The sequence below is a fragment of the Rhinolophus ferrumequinum genome (assembly GCF_004115265.2).
Source record: "Rhinolophus ferrumequinum isolate MPI-CBG mRhiFer1 chromosome 3 unlocalized genomic scaffold, mRhiFer1_v1.p scaffold_36_arrow_ctg1_4, whole genome shotgun sequence".
In the NCBI taxonomy this organism is placed as follows: Eukaryota; Metazoa; Chordata; class Mammalia; order Chiroptera; family Rhinolophidae; genus Rhinolophus; species Rhinolophus ferrumequinum.
Genome location: NW_022680354.1, coordinates 2,271,247 through 2,286,723, shown reverse-complemented (window position 1 = coordinate 2,286,723; position 15,477 = coordinate 2,271,247). Strand labels below are relative to the sequence as shown.

The 15,477-nt window shown below is 57.4% G+C and overlaps 1 protein-coding gene across 1 annotated transcript in view; it reads left to right on the top strand.

Annotated features, from left to right (window-relative positions):
- The first annotated feature begins 9,816 nt into the window (after positions 1-9,816).
- THBS2 (thrombospondin 2) overlaps positions 9,817-15,477 on the top strand; it is a 28,103-nt gene continuing 22,442 nt past the window's right edge. Inside the window, exons 1-3 of the mRNA XM_033100460.1 lie at positions 9,817-9,966; positions 12,683-12,755; positions 14,252-14,808. Coding sequence (XP_032956351.1) covers positions 12,704-12,755; positions 14,252-14,808 — 609 coding nt within the window. The 5' untranslated portion in view covers positions 9,817-9,966; positions 12,683-12,703. The remainder of the gene's footprint in view (positions 9,967-12,682; positions 12,756-14,251; positions 14,809-15,477) is intronic.

Sequence of the window (15,477 nt, the reverse complement as noted above, 5' to 3'; positions counted from 1 at the left end):
AGCCGGCGGCCTGAGCATCCTCCCACTGTCCCCTGCTCACATTCCTGCCTAATTGTAACAATATTGTGTAAAGTCAGTCACATGAGTCTGCGTGTGGAGCCCACTGCCCTGCGTGCCTTCTCCTGGACACATGCAGAGTGACTCAGCTCCAAGTCCTTCTGCCCAAAGGACACTGTGGAGTAAATCCCTCCTGAAGTTAAGCAAGCACAAGCAAAACCCTGCAGATGCGCTTCTTTACAGATGCGGTGTGCTAACCGTGCACAGGCCCGTTGCATGTGCACAGGCCCAGCGACATGTGCACAGGCCCAGCCGCGTGTGCACAGGCCCAGCCGCATGTGCAGCTGCCTCCATCTGTTGCTGGCTTGGAAGGGCCTGGTTTGCATTCTTCCTATATGAGGTCTGTCAGTTAAGTTCGTGAACTTGTTGCAATGCTGCTGCTAACCTTTTTTAATATTAAAGGGATTATTCATTATGCATTTGTGCCAACTGGACAGTTAACGAAGTTGACTATGTGGAAGTGCTGAGAAGGCTGCATGAACAAGTTAGATGACCTGAACTTTTCGCCAACAATTCATGGCTCTTGCATCACGACAATGCACCAGCTCACACAGCACTGTCTGTGAGGGAGTTTTCAGCCAGTAAACAAATAACTGTATTGGAACACCCTCCCTACTCTCCTGATCTGGCCCCCAATGACTTCTTTCTTTACCTGAAGATAAAGGAAATACTGAAAGGAAGACATTTTGATGACATTCAGGACATCAAGGGTAATATGATGACAGCTCTGATGGCCATTCCAGAAAAAGAGTTCCAAAATTGCTTTGAAGTGCCTAGGCACTGGCATTGGTGCATAGCTTCCCAAGGGGAGTACTTCGAAGGTGACCATAGTGATATTCATCAATGAGGTGGGTAGAAGCTTTTCCTAGGATGAGTTCGCAAACTTAATTGTCAGACCTCATAGACGAGTGTGGCAGTCTTCAGGGTTTGTGAACAACAGAAGCACGCATCATCCAGGTCCGTTAAAGGACATGAATGTCTGTGACAGCATTCTATTAAAGGAAGCTGAGCGAGCACTGCTCCCGAGCTCTAGTGAGCGTGGCAGTGGCCTGGCGGTGTGGAGAACATGGGGACCTCACAGGTAATCAAGCCGACAGCCTTTGCTCAGGTTCTGGTAGAGCAGAGACGGCGCTAACCACCTTGCAGGGATTCCTCACCAGGCACCTTGGCATCCTGTGCGAAATAGGTTAGGTGCTCACTGGGGGCCCGGGGGTTGCACCAACCCTGGTTTCCCCGAGGGTGAGGTGCTCCCTGGGGGCCCTGGTTTCCCTGAGGGAGACCCTGCCTTCTTTCGAAAGCCACGTGTTCATCCTGGCCCCATCAAAGGAAAGACCCCAACTGTATCCTGGCTCCACTTATTAGTCCGTCTCTGTTTAATCCCAGCTCCAAGAACCTTCTAGAGCTGGGGCTGCCGAAAGCCTGGTGCCCACCACTGCCCTTGGCTGGTATGACAGAGGTGACCGGCCTCAGCCCCACCCTGTGGGGTCCGGAGACCCAGAAACTGCACCCAGCACCCCACCTACAAGCCCAGCCCACTTTTCTCTTGAACTTCGCTCCCTGGTGAAGGTAAACCCAAGGCCCTTCTTTGAATCCACTGGCTTCATGGGACCTGGCGCCCTGCCGGCTGCCCTAACTTCCTCACTGCCTGTCCTGGATGCTGAATTACCGCCCCTCGCCAGCTGCTTGCAGGAGGCTGGGTTCATCGCGACTGTGGGGTGTTCGTGGGGCCTGCCCCTGCTCTGTGGGGCCAGCCGCCCCCACTGCTGTCGGCTTGTCAGGCTGTTGGCTCCAGCGTCTTCCTCTCCCAAGGGTGATAGATGCCCACAGTCCAGCACTTGACAAAAACTCGGTCCTCATCAAGGGCACCACCTACGACCTTCCTCCCAGGAGACGGACCTGGCTGACGGCACAGCTGTGGTCCCACTGCCTCGGTCCCACTGCTCCTAGGCCTGTGGTTCCTGAGGTGACCCGCTGCCTCCCACCCAGGTGGTGATCCTCTGGACGGCCACCCTCACGACTGCAGTGTCATGAGTGTGCTCAGGGAGCAGCCTGGCCCCAGGCACATGCTGACTGATGTAGGCAGTGGACAGGGACATCCATTAGAGAAGTTCTCCGAGGGCACAGGGCAAGGATGACTTGGACACTGGGTGGAGCAGTGAGGTGGCCTTCCATGCTTCCCAGGAAACTGTCCCACGCACGTGGCTGAGAAGAGCCGTCTGCACAGACGCCCGTTCATGCATCAGCTCAGCCCGTTCCGGGAGCGTGGTACTGGCTCCAGCTGGGCAGCCCGGCGAGAGCACAGCGGGACCCGAGGTGGTCAGTACGCAAACAAGCCAGGTGATTCAGGGAGAGAGTGGATGCGGGGGGAAAGGTGACAGTGGGAGTGACAGATGGGTGGGCAGGGGTCTTGGGTTGGCTCATCCGGGAGGGGACTGGGCAGCTGAGACCTGAATAACTCTGAGTGCAAAGAAGCAGCAGCCTGAGCAGCTGACCGGAAAGTGTTTCTGGCAGAGGAGTAGCAGGTTTCAGGGCCCTAGGGGCGACGTTGGCAGCGCACAGTTGGCGGGAGGCAGGCAGGTGGACAGGGGAGAGCCTGCAGTGACACTGGGAGTGGCTTCTTCTCAGGCCCATGGCAGATCCCCAGGGGCTGCCTGCATGGCACTCCCGGGGTCATTGGTGCCATGTCCCTCTGGGGACAGGCTGAGGGTGGGCCGTGACTGGGAGCTGTGAGGCAGGGGCAGCTCTGGGGCAGCATCTGCCAGTATGGCGCTCCCAGCTCTCAGTGTTGGGGACTCACCAGGACCTGGGGAGGGGCGCTGTCACATCCCGTCCCGCTGTGGTCTGGTGAGGTCTTGGGTGCTGACCAGGGACAGGAGCCCTGGTTGTGGGCCCTGGAGCCTCCTGTCCCAGTGACTGTCCCAGGGCAGCCAGCAGAGGGGAGGTCAGTTGCCACGTCTGTAGACTAGTGGACAGCACGTGATGGCCAGGCAGGGGTGCGAGGCTGCCTCATGGCCTTGCAGGTGGCTGGGCCAGGACTCCAGGGAGAGATGAGAAGTCCCAGGGGACCCTTGAGAGGCTGGCCCTTCCTGAGCTTGCTGAGTTATCAGAGGTGCAGCGCAGGTTTCCCTGGGTGCAGGGCACACACCTGGGCCTGGCTCCGAGGCAGGCTTTGTGATTATGCCCATTTTACAGGAGAGCACGTTGAGGCCCAGAGAGGGGCCCGGGCAGCGCTGCACAGCTGGCTCAGGGCGGGGACCTGGGCTTCCGCCCCATGCTGTGTTGCCTCTCCTGCAGGGGTGCAGGGGTGTCGGCACACCCTCCCGCCTCCCGTGTCCTCGGTGGGACTGCTCCCTCTGCTCTCCCCAGCCCCAGCTCCAGCCTTTGTGTGCGAGTGCCCAGTTCACACCACCACGGATGGAAGTAACCCACGACCTCATTGCCTGGCCTCCATCCTCATGAGAATTCCTCAGGGATTTCCCCCTCCAGCTACCAGCCCGGGGCACGCTCACAAAGACTGCTGTGTCGTCTGGTGTTGGTTATGACAGCCCAGTTCCCGAAACCCCCGCCCAGAGGAGGCCTGAGAAAGCCCTCTGCTTTTTCATGGCCAAGGAGACTAAGAGGAAACAGATGCCCACAGCCTGACATCTCACGTCCCAGCAGCTCCTAGCTCACTGCTCCCAGCCCTCGGTGTCACAGAGCCCCAGCCATCTGTCCGGTGTCCCCTGTGGCTCCTCCCGGGCCCAGCACAGCAGAGTGAAGGCGCCAGCCCTCACCTCCAGACCCCGCGGCTCCCACGGGGACCTGGGACCCCCCCGTCTGGCGAGCACTCGGCTGCCTGTAGTTTCTCTTCCATCCAAGCTTGGCCCACTCACAGCTTTTGCATGGGAAGGGCGGAGGGGTCATTTGGTTCATTTATGAATCAACTTGTTCATTCTTTAACTCAAAAGAGATTTATGGAGCGTCTGTCACAATTGACACCTAACAGCCTGTCCTAAGTCGGCAGCATGAGCGCTGTAAGCGGTCCCTGCCTTTCTGTATCACGTTGAGTCCCACCCACCGGCTGCCCGAGTCCCCAACTGGCCCGTGGTCGCCGCTTGATGCTCACGTGTGTCTTGTGACTGGAAGCCGCTGCCCCACAGGCTGCTCCCAGGACTGAGCAGGACTCCTGCCCCATCTCCCTCCTGCAGGACTCTGAATGAGCCCCGCAAGCCATAAAGACCCTTCTCCCCACGCTCCTTGAGGCGTCTGAAGCCAGTGGCCTTGGCCTGCCAGGAGTCGAGTCCCTCTCCTCCCTGCCTTCCTGCCTCCTGCACCCGGCAGCGCGGACATCAGACACTGGGGGTTATGCTGTCGGTGCTGGGAGCACTTCTGTGGGAAGACAGCCACACCCACGTCCCAGGGCGGGGTCGGCACCCCACCGTCTGCGCAGGACGACCTGCTAAGTTGATGCTGAGCCCCAGTGCAGGCTTTCCGTTCTACCCCGTGGGGATGAGTGGCTCCACCCCGTCTGTCCTCCCCCAGACAGACCCCATGGTTCCCAAACTGCAGCTCAGACAGGTCCCCCGGCTGCCCTGCTCCAGGCAGTGGCTGGGTACCCCACTCCGTGGCACCCCGTGCCGCAGGCCTGCGTGCTTATTCCAGAACCGGCCCCAGAGCTGGACGCTGTGGTGTTCAGAGCCACACCCTAGTCCCCTCCTTCCTTGTCCCCTCTCGCCTGGCGCCCCCGGTCTTGGCGAGCAGCTCATCCATTCCAGCACTTGGTGCCGACCCACACTCAGATGGTTCCCGAGTCTGACACTCACGGTGCAGACTGTGAATGTCCTACCTGCTCTGCGGGCACAGCAGCTTTCCGCCACAGAAACGTGGGCATATCAGACGATGACACTTGTGTGGGATGTGGCAGGGGTCACACATCAGGTGGGGGCGGGACAAAATGGGAGCTCGGTGAAGGCATGGCCTGCACCACTAGGCCACACACTGTCCACCTGTCCCCCAACCCGCAGTCACCTCCACGGCCCACCCCTCCCCGACCTGGCCCCTTGCCTCATGCCCTCGGCCCAGCCCGGCCACCTCGGGCACTTCCAGCTGTTCCATCGGGACCCTACCCAGCCCGGGTGGCCGTGGCCTGTCCTTGGCTCCTGGTGAGGGCTGGGCAGTGGCCACCCCATGTCTCTTGCTTATTACGCCTTATTTTCTCAGCCAGTGTGGATGTTGGATTTCCAGGTTCTAGGAATGTTGGTTGGGCCCAGGCAGGTGTCTGTGCACAGCAAGCCGACCACTGGTTCTGCCCTTGACTCTTTTTTGGTGATTAGATTGGGCCATTTCAGGCTGTCATCATCTGATGCGTTAACTGTCCCAGGTCCCAGCTCCACCACAGTCGGGGTCCCCTCTGGGTGGCATCGGTCACTGATGGAAACACTCACGGGTCAGGGCTGGTGACAGCCTGCACTGCCCTAGTCCTGACAGTCTCCAGTCTCCCTCCTTGCTGTGTCCTGGATGGCAGAGGTCAGCCTGCTCCCCTCCCCAGACCTCACCTCTGACCACCGGTCAGGTGGCGTTGTCTCACGGGAGTGTCCAGTAGCACTGCACTGACCACTTTAGAAATGATGTCCTTGATGATGGAGGTTTCCGGAACCTGGCAGTGCAACTGTGTGAGTTTCCTAGGGCTGTTGGAATGAAGCACAAAATGAGGGATGGATTGAAAATCAGAAATGTATGGTGTCACATTCTGAAGCCACCAATCAGAGCTCAGGACTTGCAGCCCACGCTCCCTCCAAAGCCTCGAGGGAGGCTCCCTCCTGCCTCTTCCAGCTTCTGGTGCTGCCGCAACCTTTGCTGGTCTCTGGCCTGTGACCACGTTCCTCCCACTTCTGCCAGTGGCCTCACACCGTCTTTCCCTGAGTGCCTGACATGCACTGTCTCCTACAGACACCACACCCTACTCCCAGATGAGCTTGTCTTCACTTGAGCACATCAGCACAGTCCCCGTTTCCAGTGCATTCACGCTCTCAGCTTCTGGGGGTCATGGATTTGGGGAGCATATGATCCCAGCCACAGAATGGCTGCCTCGCGTGGCCGAGCTGTGGGCACTCCTCTTCTTTATATACACTTAACCCAGCCCTGAAAACCGGTATTTTACTCAAATGTCTGCGGACTTCCACAGAATCCCAGACACTCCCACCACCACCCTGACTTTGCTTTCTGGTTTTAGATCACACATCCACCTCATCAAGGAGAAGCTGGCCAGGGCCCTTCCTCCAGAACCCTCCCCCCAGGACCCTCCCCCCAGGACCCTCCCTCATTGACTCTCCCTCCAGAACCCTCCCCCCAGGACCCTCCCTCCAGAACTCTCCCCCCCAGGACCCTCCCTCCAGAACTCACCCCCCAAGACCCTCCCCCCAGGACCCTCCCCCCAGGACCCTCCCTCCAGAACCCTCCCCCCAGGACCCTCCCTCCAGAACTCACCCCCCAAGACCCTCCCCCCAAGACCCTCTCCCCAGGACCCTCCCCCCAAGACCCCCCCCCAGGACCCTCCCCCCAGGACCCTCCCCCCAAGACCCTCCCCCCAGGAACCTCCCCCCAAGACCCTCCCACCAGGACCCTCCCACCAGGACCCTCCCTCCAGAACTCACCCCCCAGGGCCCTCCCTCCAGGACCCTCTCCCCAGGACCCTCCCCCCAAGACCCTCCCCCCAGGAACCTCCCCCCAAGACCCTCCCTCCAGAACCCTCCCCCCAGGACCCTCCCTCCAGAACTCACCCCCCAGGGCCCTCCCTCCAGGACCCTCTCCCCAGGACCCTCCCCCCAAGACCCTCCCCCTAGGACCCTCCCCCCAAGACCCTCTCTCCAGAAACCTTCCCCCAGGACCCTCCCTCCAGAACCCTCCCCCCAGGACCCTCCCCCCAGGACCCTACCCCCAGGACCCTCCCTCCAGAACCCTTCCCCCAGGACCCTCCCCCCAGGCCCCTCCCCCCAAGACCCTCCCCCCAGGACCCTCCCCCCAGGACCCTCCCTCCAGAACCCTCCCCCCAAGACCCAACCCCCAGGACCATCCCCCATTGACTCCCCCCCCAGGACCCTTCCCCCAGGACCCTCCCCCCAAGACCCCCCAGGACCCTCCCCCCAAGACCCTCCCCCCAGGACCCTCCCCCCAGGACCCTCCCCCCAAGACCCTCCCCCCAGGACCCTCCCTCCAGGACCCTCCCCCCAAGACCCAAACCCCAGGACCATCCCCCATTGACTCTCCCCCCAGGACCCTCCCCCCAGGACCCTCCCCCCAGGACCCTCCCCCCAAGACCCTTCCCCCAGGACCCTCCCCCCAGGACCCTCCCTCCAGAACCCTTCCCCCAGGACCCTCCCCCCAGGACCCTCCCCCTAGACCCTCCCCCCAGGACCCTCCCCCCAGGACCCTCCCTCCAGGACCCTCCCCCCAAGACCCAAACCCCAGGACCATCCCCCATTGACTCTCCCCCCAGAACCCTCCCCCCAGGACCCTCCCTCCAGAAACCTCCCCCCAAGACCCAAACCCCAGGACCATCCCCCATTGACTCCCCCCCCCAGGACCCTCCCCCCAGGACCCTGCCTCCATGCTATGCACAGTGGGGCCACAGAGACCAGCCTTGTCCCAGCCTGGGCATCTCTGCTTCCATTTCCTATGGACCCCATTGCAGCTCCTGGGGCTGGGTCCTGCCCCTCCTGTGAGCGGCTTCTGCTGGACGGGTGCCCTGTCTCTCTCACACCGGCAGCTTCTGCCTGGTGTCCTTCCTGGGACATCCTCCTGGCATGCTCTCCTCTCGTGTAATGGTCCAGTTGGCTCATATTCTGTCTCCTCCAGGGGCCCTCCCTGACTCTGCCCTATGGCGACCCGGGGAAGAAACTACGCCTGTTGAACCCCAGCATGGCTGTCCTTCGTCGCCAGGGGCTCCTCTGACATCCAGCGTCATTCCTCAGGGTTCATCTCTCCCAATGGATATGCAGGCGGTTTTGCTGTCACATCCTAGAGCCACGTTCCCCAACCCGGACATTCCTGAAATGCCAGGCAGGCAGGACCCTGTGGCACAGCTTCGGAATGAAATGCACATGAAATGGTTGAGGAGAAGAGGAGATGCTTTCAGAGCCCCTGCAAGGGATACAGGGACAATCCACCTATAAGCAAACGAAGAAAGTAAAGTGGGCAATCTGACAATTAGCCACTGGAAAGTGTTTTGGGGAGACTGGGTTATGCATTTTTTTCTTTTCTTTTTCTTTCTTTCTTTTTTTTGATGTTCTGAAGAACATTTTATTTACTTATTTTTTATATTATTTGTTTATTTTTTTCAGTTACAGTTCACATCAATATTATTTTATGTTAGTTTCAGGTGTACAGCATACTAGTTAGACTTTAATATAATTTTCTTTGGAATTTGAGATAACATCAACTTAGTTACAGAGTCCAGATTTTTTAATTTTATTTTCCAAATGACTTTATCACCAACTAGCTGACCAAAAGGAAGCTGTCTGACCCTAAACGAGACAGGCATTCTTTGAGTCAAGTTTCTTTTCTTTCTGTACATCAGAAACTGATGTTGTCCAAAATGTGAACAGGGAATAGGATTGTCATCCAGATACGACCCCTGCAGGCCAAGTCCTCCCACACCCACGAAGAACCCAGAGCTGGTCAGCAGCAACCTGATCGGGACCCAGGACAGGAAATGCCAGGGACCTCAGGCAGAGGGAGGCGAGGACAGACCGGACACGTGCACTTGGCACACACTGTCCTCTCCTCCCTGTGTCCCCTGTCCCCTCCCTCTGTGCCCTTCCCCCTCCCTCTGTCCCCTGTCCCCTCCCTGTGTCCCCTGTCCCCTCCCTCTGTCCCCTTCCCCCTCCCTGTGTCCCCTGTCCCCTCCCTCTGTTCCCTTCCCCCTCCCTCTGTCCCCTGTCCCCTCCCTCTGTGCCCCTCCCCCTACCTGTGTCCCCTGCCTCTGTCTCCCTTCCCATCTGTCTGTCCACCCTCCCTCTGCTCACACCCTCCCTGTGGTCACAGCCCACCCTGGCCTTGGTGGTGTGTGACCTCTGGCAAGTGGCAGGGAATCTGTCTGGTTGCTGCTGCTATTTTTACTTCTGGAGTCTTTATTCTGCACAGCACCCTGGCTGAGCCCCTGGGAGTATTTAGGATGCTTGGTGCCACTGGGAAAGTGTGTGCTAAGTGGACTCATCCAGGGCTGGGTGTCCACCTGGAGAGGCCACCCTGTAGAGTCCAGACCGAGCAAAAGAAGTCCCATTTGGATACAAATAAAGTCTCCCAGACCTACTTCTGGGTTGTCTAGCTGCATGAACTAAAGTGTGTCAGCTTCCTGTTGGATTATTTTGTTTGCACGTGATACACTAATTTACGTGTATATGAACCCATCAGCCCCAGACTAATTAATTGTCTGCACCCCCAGGCTCTTCTGTGTCCCCCTGAGTGCCTCCTGGATTCAGAGCAGCCGCTGGCTTCCTGCAGCAGCGGAGTCAGATTTAAAGCACACAACTTGCATTCTTTGTCTTAAGCAAAAGCAGGGGCTTGCAGCCAGTCTTGCCGGGTTTATTTATAGCGTTGGCATTTTATTTCCTCAAAGACAGGAAAAGCAGGCTTGCGTTTCCGTTTCCCTGTCTGGCCCGGCCCGCCCCCGTGCTCCCCCAGCCAGCGCGTCAGCACGCGGGGTGGGTGTGCCCCCCCCCCCCCCGTGCCAGGTGCCGAGCGAGTGCGGGACGGAGGGGGTTATGTCACCCCTTGGAGGGACTGCGCTGAGCGCTGGGGGCGTGACTGACGGGCCGCCCGCCGCCGGCGCCTATAAAGCCCGCGCGGCCAGTGCGCCCGCCCCGCCCCGCCGCGCTCCGTCCGAGGCCGAGTCCCTCCTGCCCGCTGCGATCGCCCAGCTTCTCACGTGCGGTAAGGACTTTGCAAAGGGCACATCCCTTCCGCAGCTTAGTTCTTAGGAGAGGCCGATCTCATTTCCAGGAGCGGGAGAGACGCCAGTGTAGGTTTGTAATTGGAGGTGGGGACGTCTGTGGCCACCTGTCAGCGACCCTGCCCCACGCCGCGGGCTGCAGAGCCGCTGTGTGCGGAGAGCCCCCGGCGCCTGCATGGCTGAGGGTCCCTGTGGTTTCCAGGTACCTGCCCTGGCCGTGCCCACTGCAGCGTAAACAGTTTACACACCAAAGTTTGTTATTGAGCGGCCGTGAGAAGGGAATTAGAGAAACCGCTCCTGAGGATGCTAGCGGATCCAAGACGGTGGAGACGCCACTGTCACCCTCCTAAGAGCCGGGGGTGTGCTTCTGGACGAGATTAGTGGATAGAGGTAGCAGGTCTGTGCAGAGCCTCCGGCTGCCTGGAGAGCCGCTGCCCTCACAGGTGGGGGAATTGCGCGTGGAAGCCCAGCTGGCAGTTATTAAGGGGCTGCTTTGTCTGGGTCCCAGGTGGGGCAGTTGGAGCAGCACAGCCTTCAGTCATTCACGTGATGGAGGGGAGGTTGTTTTCGCTGTGAGTGCTCCTATGACTAGAGGTTCTCAGACATCCTGTGCTTCAGTCTTTGGAAATATCTCCTTTGAGGGAACAAATAAACAGCCGTAAGTGCCGCTCTCACTGTGTGACAGCAGTGTAGCGTACCGGAGTGTGCTATGTGACACGACACCTGAGAAGGGCTGCCCTCTGACAGGCCGGGTGTGGTGAGGCTGTACCCACCATCCCGGGACTCTTGGTCCTGCCGTTTCTTCTTGGTCGTCATCAGCCCGTGAGATTAGATGGGACCCTCAGGCTCGCTTGGCGAGTGGCAGAGCACTGACGCTCTGTGACGCTTCTGCTTGTGGAGCCAGACGGTTTGCTTTAGTCAGAACAGCGCTCACGTACTCTGTGTAAGCCGACGGAGGATGCAGGGCATCCAGAAAGGTCAAACTTGGCGTGTGGATGGAGCCGCCTTGGCCAGAGCCAGCCGTCCTGCTGCCCATAGGGGACGGACGCAGGGAAAGGGACCCAGAGGTGCTGGCCCACTGCTCTCTGAGTGCCAGGCACTGTAAGTACCTAACATGTGTCCCCTCGTGTACCTTAACCCTTTGAAGGCTCCTGTTACCATCCAGACCGCTGTCACTGCCAGGACACTGCAGTCACGGGGGAAGCACTCCAGAGGGGGAGCCCGGCCCAGTGTGTGCACTCGCTGTGCTGATAAGCCCTCCACCTACCGGTACTAACTGGCTCGAGTTGCTCCTCATAACGCCCCTGAAGGAGGTACTTAAACGAGTACTTTCCACGACCGGCACAGAGAGGTTCGACGGGTGCTTGAGGCTGCACAGAGGCCACCCCCAGAGGGCAGCCTCGAGTCCTGCGGGCCTGGGGCTCCCTGAGCTGCCCAGAAAACAGCCAAGTGCTGGATTGATTGGGGGCAGACTGCAAAGCGGCGTCTTGATCCAGACGGAAGCCAGGGGTCCTGCAGTGCCCTTCTCTTCCTCTGGGGGGTGTCTCTCCCCCGGGAAGGGGACTTTTCCAGTTTACCAAATACTTCTTCTTTTTAATTAGTTTCAGGAGTACAAAACAATGTAATAGTTAGACATTTACATTCCTCACAAAGTTATAACCCCCACCCCCAATCTACTACCCCTCAGCACCATATATATGTAGCTGTTATAATTCCTGACCACTGCCGTGTACACACCTGAAGCTGAACAACCCTGAATGTCAAGTATAATTGAATATATATATATACACAGACACAGGATGTGGAGTACCAGATACTTCTGGAGAGGCAGTCTTTGCGCTTCGTCCACACTGAGACCCTAACGAGCTGTGATCTCCTAAATGGGGCAGGAATCAGGGCTGGGGACAGCACGTGGCAGGGAGGGGCCGGCTGCCCACATGCTCAGTGGGGCTGAGGAAGCTGAGACCCCAGGACGGCTCTGGCCCCGCAGTGGTTAGCTGAGAGCAGCTGCCCAGAGCCGTGAGCAGCTGCCGGCCAGGTCTGCTGGCTGGGTCTGGCCTGTGCTGAGGCGAGCCAACTGCTTTCCCCAGAACGGAAAGCAGGCCTGCGGGAGGAGCCCAGCTGAGTGAAGATGACATCTAAATACAATGCGGGGCTGTCTGTGGTTATGGAACCAAACGAAGTTTATTTCTCTCACGTACATGTCCTTCTTATTCTATTTAGTGACGTTATGTACAACTTCTTCTTTTCTTGGCTGTTTTCACAAAAATCCTTCCCAGGTTAGTTCAGCACCCTCGTGTTTCTCTACATTCCAGCTTCCTGGGTTCAGGTCATGCCACACTTGTCCTTAGCTTTGCTTGGGGAGAGCACGTGACCTCTGCAGTCCTCCACTTGCCCCTGCAAAGTGGAGATGATAAGAACAGAACTACCTCCTGGGTCACGCTGAGGGGCCAGGCACATGAACATTTAGCGTGTGATTGGCACAGACCTCGTCAACAAATACTCGTTGAAAGTATTAAAAAATAGTTAGAAGCGTCCCATTTGAAAAGCACATTGCTTATGCAGCTTTTATTTCCCCTAAACCCATCTGTTACGGCTTTATATACAAATGCTTTTAAATGGTCGTGTGAGTAAAAGCTCCAGTCTCCACTGGAGCCCTAGTGTGCTCGTGACTGACAGTCTCCACTTTGTTCACAGGGGTTGGGGCTGAGAGGCGGGATGCTCTGGTCGCTGGTCCTGCCGGTCCTGGTGGCCTCCTGTGGCGCTCACGGTGAGTGGACAAGGCCTCCGGCCACCTGGCTTTGGGGTGTGGGTCGCATGAAGGATGAGGGGCCAAGGTGATATTGGTGCTGGAAGTTCTCACCTCTGAGCCCCCCCTTAACTTGTTTTAAATAAATATTTGTTTATATCTGAGTCTATGTAACAGGAAATGATTTCTTTTAGAAAATCCAGGTATTAGAGAAAAATACCTTCCCACCTAGAGATATCACATTTTTCCAGGCACGTTTTGGCCTTTTACCCACATGCTGTATCTCCGGCACTGGAAGTATTGGGTATTTTATAACTTTGTTTCTTTCCACTTTTTTCCTACTTAAAAATATACCATCAGTAGTTTTCCATGTGTTTATTCTTTTATAGCATGATGTTTAATGACCATACGTGGTCCATCAGAAGAGAAGCTCTACTTTTCTAGGCCAGTTCCCACTTATGTTATTACTTTATTTTCGTCGTGTAAATGGTGCCACAAGGAATATGACTGTAAATAGATCTTCACTAGCATTTCCGATGACATCTTCAGGATGAGTTCCAACAGTAAAATTGCTGAGTCAAAGGTTGTAATTATTTTAAGGATTTGGGGTCCATTGCCAAATGGCTCTGTCGAAGGTGGTGGCATTCAGACTTCCCTCAGCAACACTATGTGTCATAATGGTTTATTTTGCTAAATATTGGATGAAAGGTTGTGCTTTGTTTAAACTTTCTGTTCAGTAAATTATCTTACATTAGTGAAACGGTTATGATTTTGGTGAGGTCTGATCACTTTTGTCCCCAGCAGTTTAGATGGTGACTTAAAGCCATTCATTTATAGGCTCAAAACCCATCACCATCCCAGGGCCTTGCCTGTGGTGTCTGTGTTACAAGTGGGAGAATGCGTTTCTGCAAAATAAAATATACCGACATGATTTACTTAACCCAGATGGTCTCAATAAGAAAGCAGCGTGTTAATTCAGCTACTTCCTGAAAACGCATGGCTAGCAGGGCTAAGACGCATTTCTTTTCCAGGAATTTTTTTCTGGCAGTTGAATGGTGGAGACAGACAGGGTCACTCGTAAGCCCAGGTCTGGGGTGGAAGAACAGGCGTGAGCAGCAGGCTCAGAGTCCTGCTCGGGGACCAGATCTGGGATGGGTGGCAGGATGTCACTCAGGGCCCTGCTTCCTGCCCGGAAGTCTCGCGGTGGGAAGGGTCAGCTGACCTGACACAGCGCAGGGTGATGCAGTTGGTTACCTGGTTGGTTACGTTGTAGCCTGAGCTCCCCGGCCGGCCGCTGTTTTGGGGACCACACTTGGGGTTGCAGCCTGGGGGGAGAGGACGGTGTTTTCACCTAGAATATTGCAGCGCCCCCGCTGTGGGGAAGGGAGGGGTAGTGGGCTACGGGGTGGCCTCATTAACCCACCAGCGCAAGAATCACGTTCGCGGGGACTGTGAGAAGCCCCTGCTGGCCCCCGCCCTGCACGCTGGCAACCGCCCTGCTCTGCTCTCTCACGCAGCTGGGGCCCAGGACGAGGACACTGCCTTCGACCTTTTCAGCATCAGCAACATAAACCGGAAGACCATCGGGGCCAAGCAGTTCCGCGGGCCGGACCCTGGCGTCCCCGCTTACCGCTTCCTGCGCTTCGACTACATCCCGCCGGTGAGCGCCGACGCCCTGGGCCGCATCGCCCGGGCCATGCGGGAGAAGGAGGGCTTCTTCCTGACGGCCAGCCTCAAGCAGGACCGCAGGTCCCGGGGCACGCTGCTGGCCCTGGACGGCCCCGGCGCCGCCCACAGGCAGTTCGAGATTGTGTCCAACGGGCCGGCGGACACGCTGGACCTCACCTACTGGATCGACGGTGCCCAGCACGTCGTCTCCCTGGAGGACGTGGGCCTGGCCGACGCCCAGTGGAAGAATGTCACCGTGCAGGTGACAGGCGAGGCCTTCAGCTTGTACGTGGGCTGCGACCTGATCGACAGCTTCACTCTGGACGAGCCCTTCTATGAGCAGCTGAAAACGGAGAAGAGCCGGATGTACGTGGCCAAGGGCTCCGTTCGAGAGAGTCACTTCCGGGTACGTAGACCAGGGACACCGGCAAGGCCTGGGGAGGAGCTCGCTCTCGGGACCGCGGGGCGACTGGGGTGTCCTGCGGGGGCTGCCGCTGTGCCGGGCTGGCACACACAGCCACTCGCACCAGCGATGTCACAGGGCACATGCACACACACGTGCACTCATGCACACACAGCACACACTTTTCTAAACCGGGAATAGGCAGAGCGAGTTGTCACAAGTGCACCTTCTCACCTGCACAAGCACTCACCCATTACCAGATGGAAGGTCAATTTGATGATCAGGGTGCAAACCCCATTCTGACGTTTCTGGCAACCCCAGACTGACTTAGGACGCAGAACCCACTCCCAGATTCTGGCTTCTTATTGAGATAATGGGAGAACAAATGAACGATGCTATTTCTAAGGGAAGGCTATTGATTTAGGAGGGAATAGTTCCATCTTCATCTTATTAAAATATTTTCTGGAGGAGGATCTTTCTAAACCACACGCGTTAAAAAGCTACAATGGAGTGTGGATACAGTGTTCTCTCCCAGATATGTGGGTAGTCTTTGGAAATAAGCATGTGTTTTATTTGCGTAAAAGGCCTGAGATACCTGACTTGTTATTGGATTCATCTCTGAGGGCCCCCAGGAAGCTCTAGTGGCCACACATGCTGGCGAGCGGCCTGCTG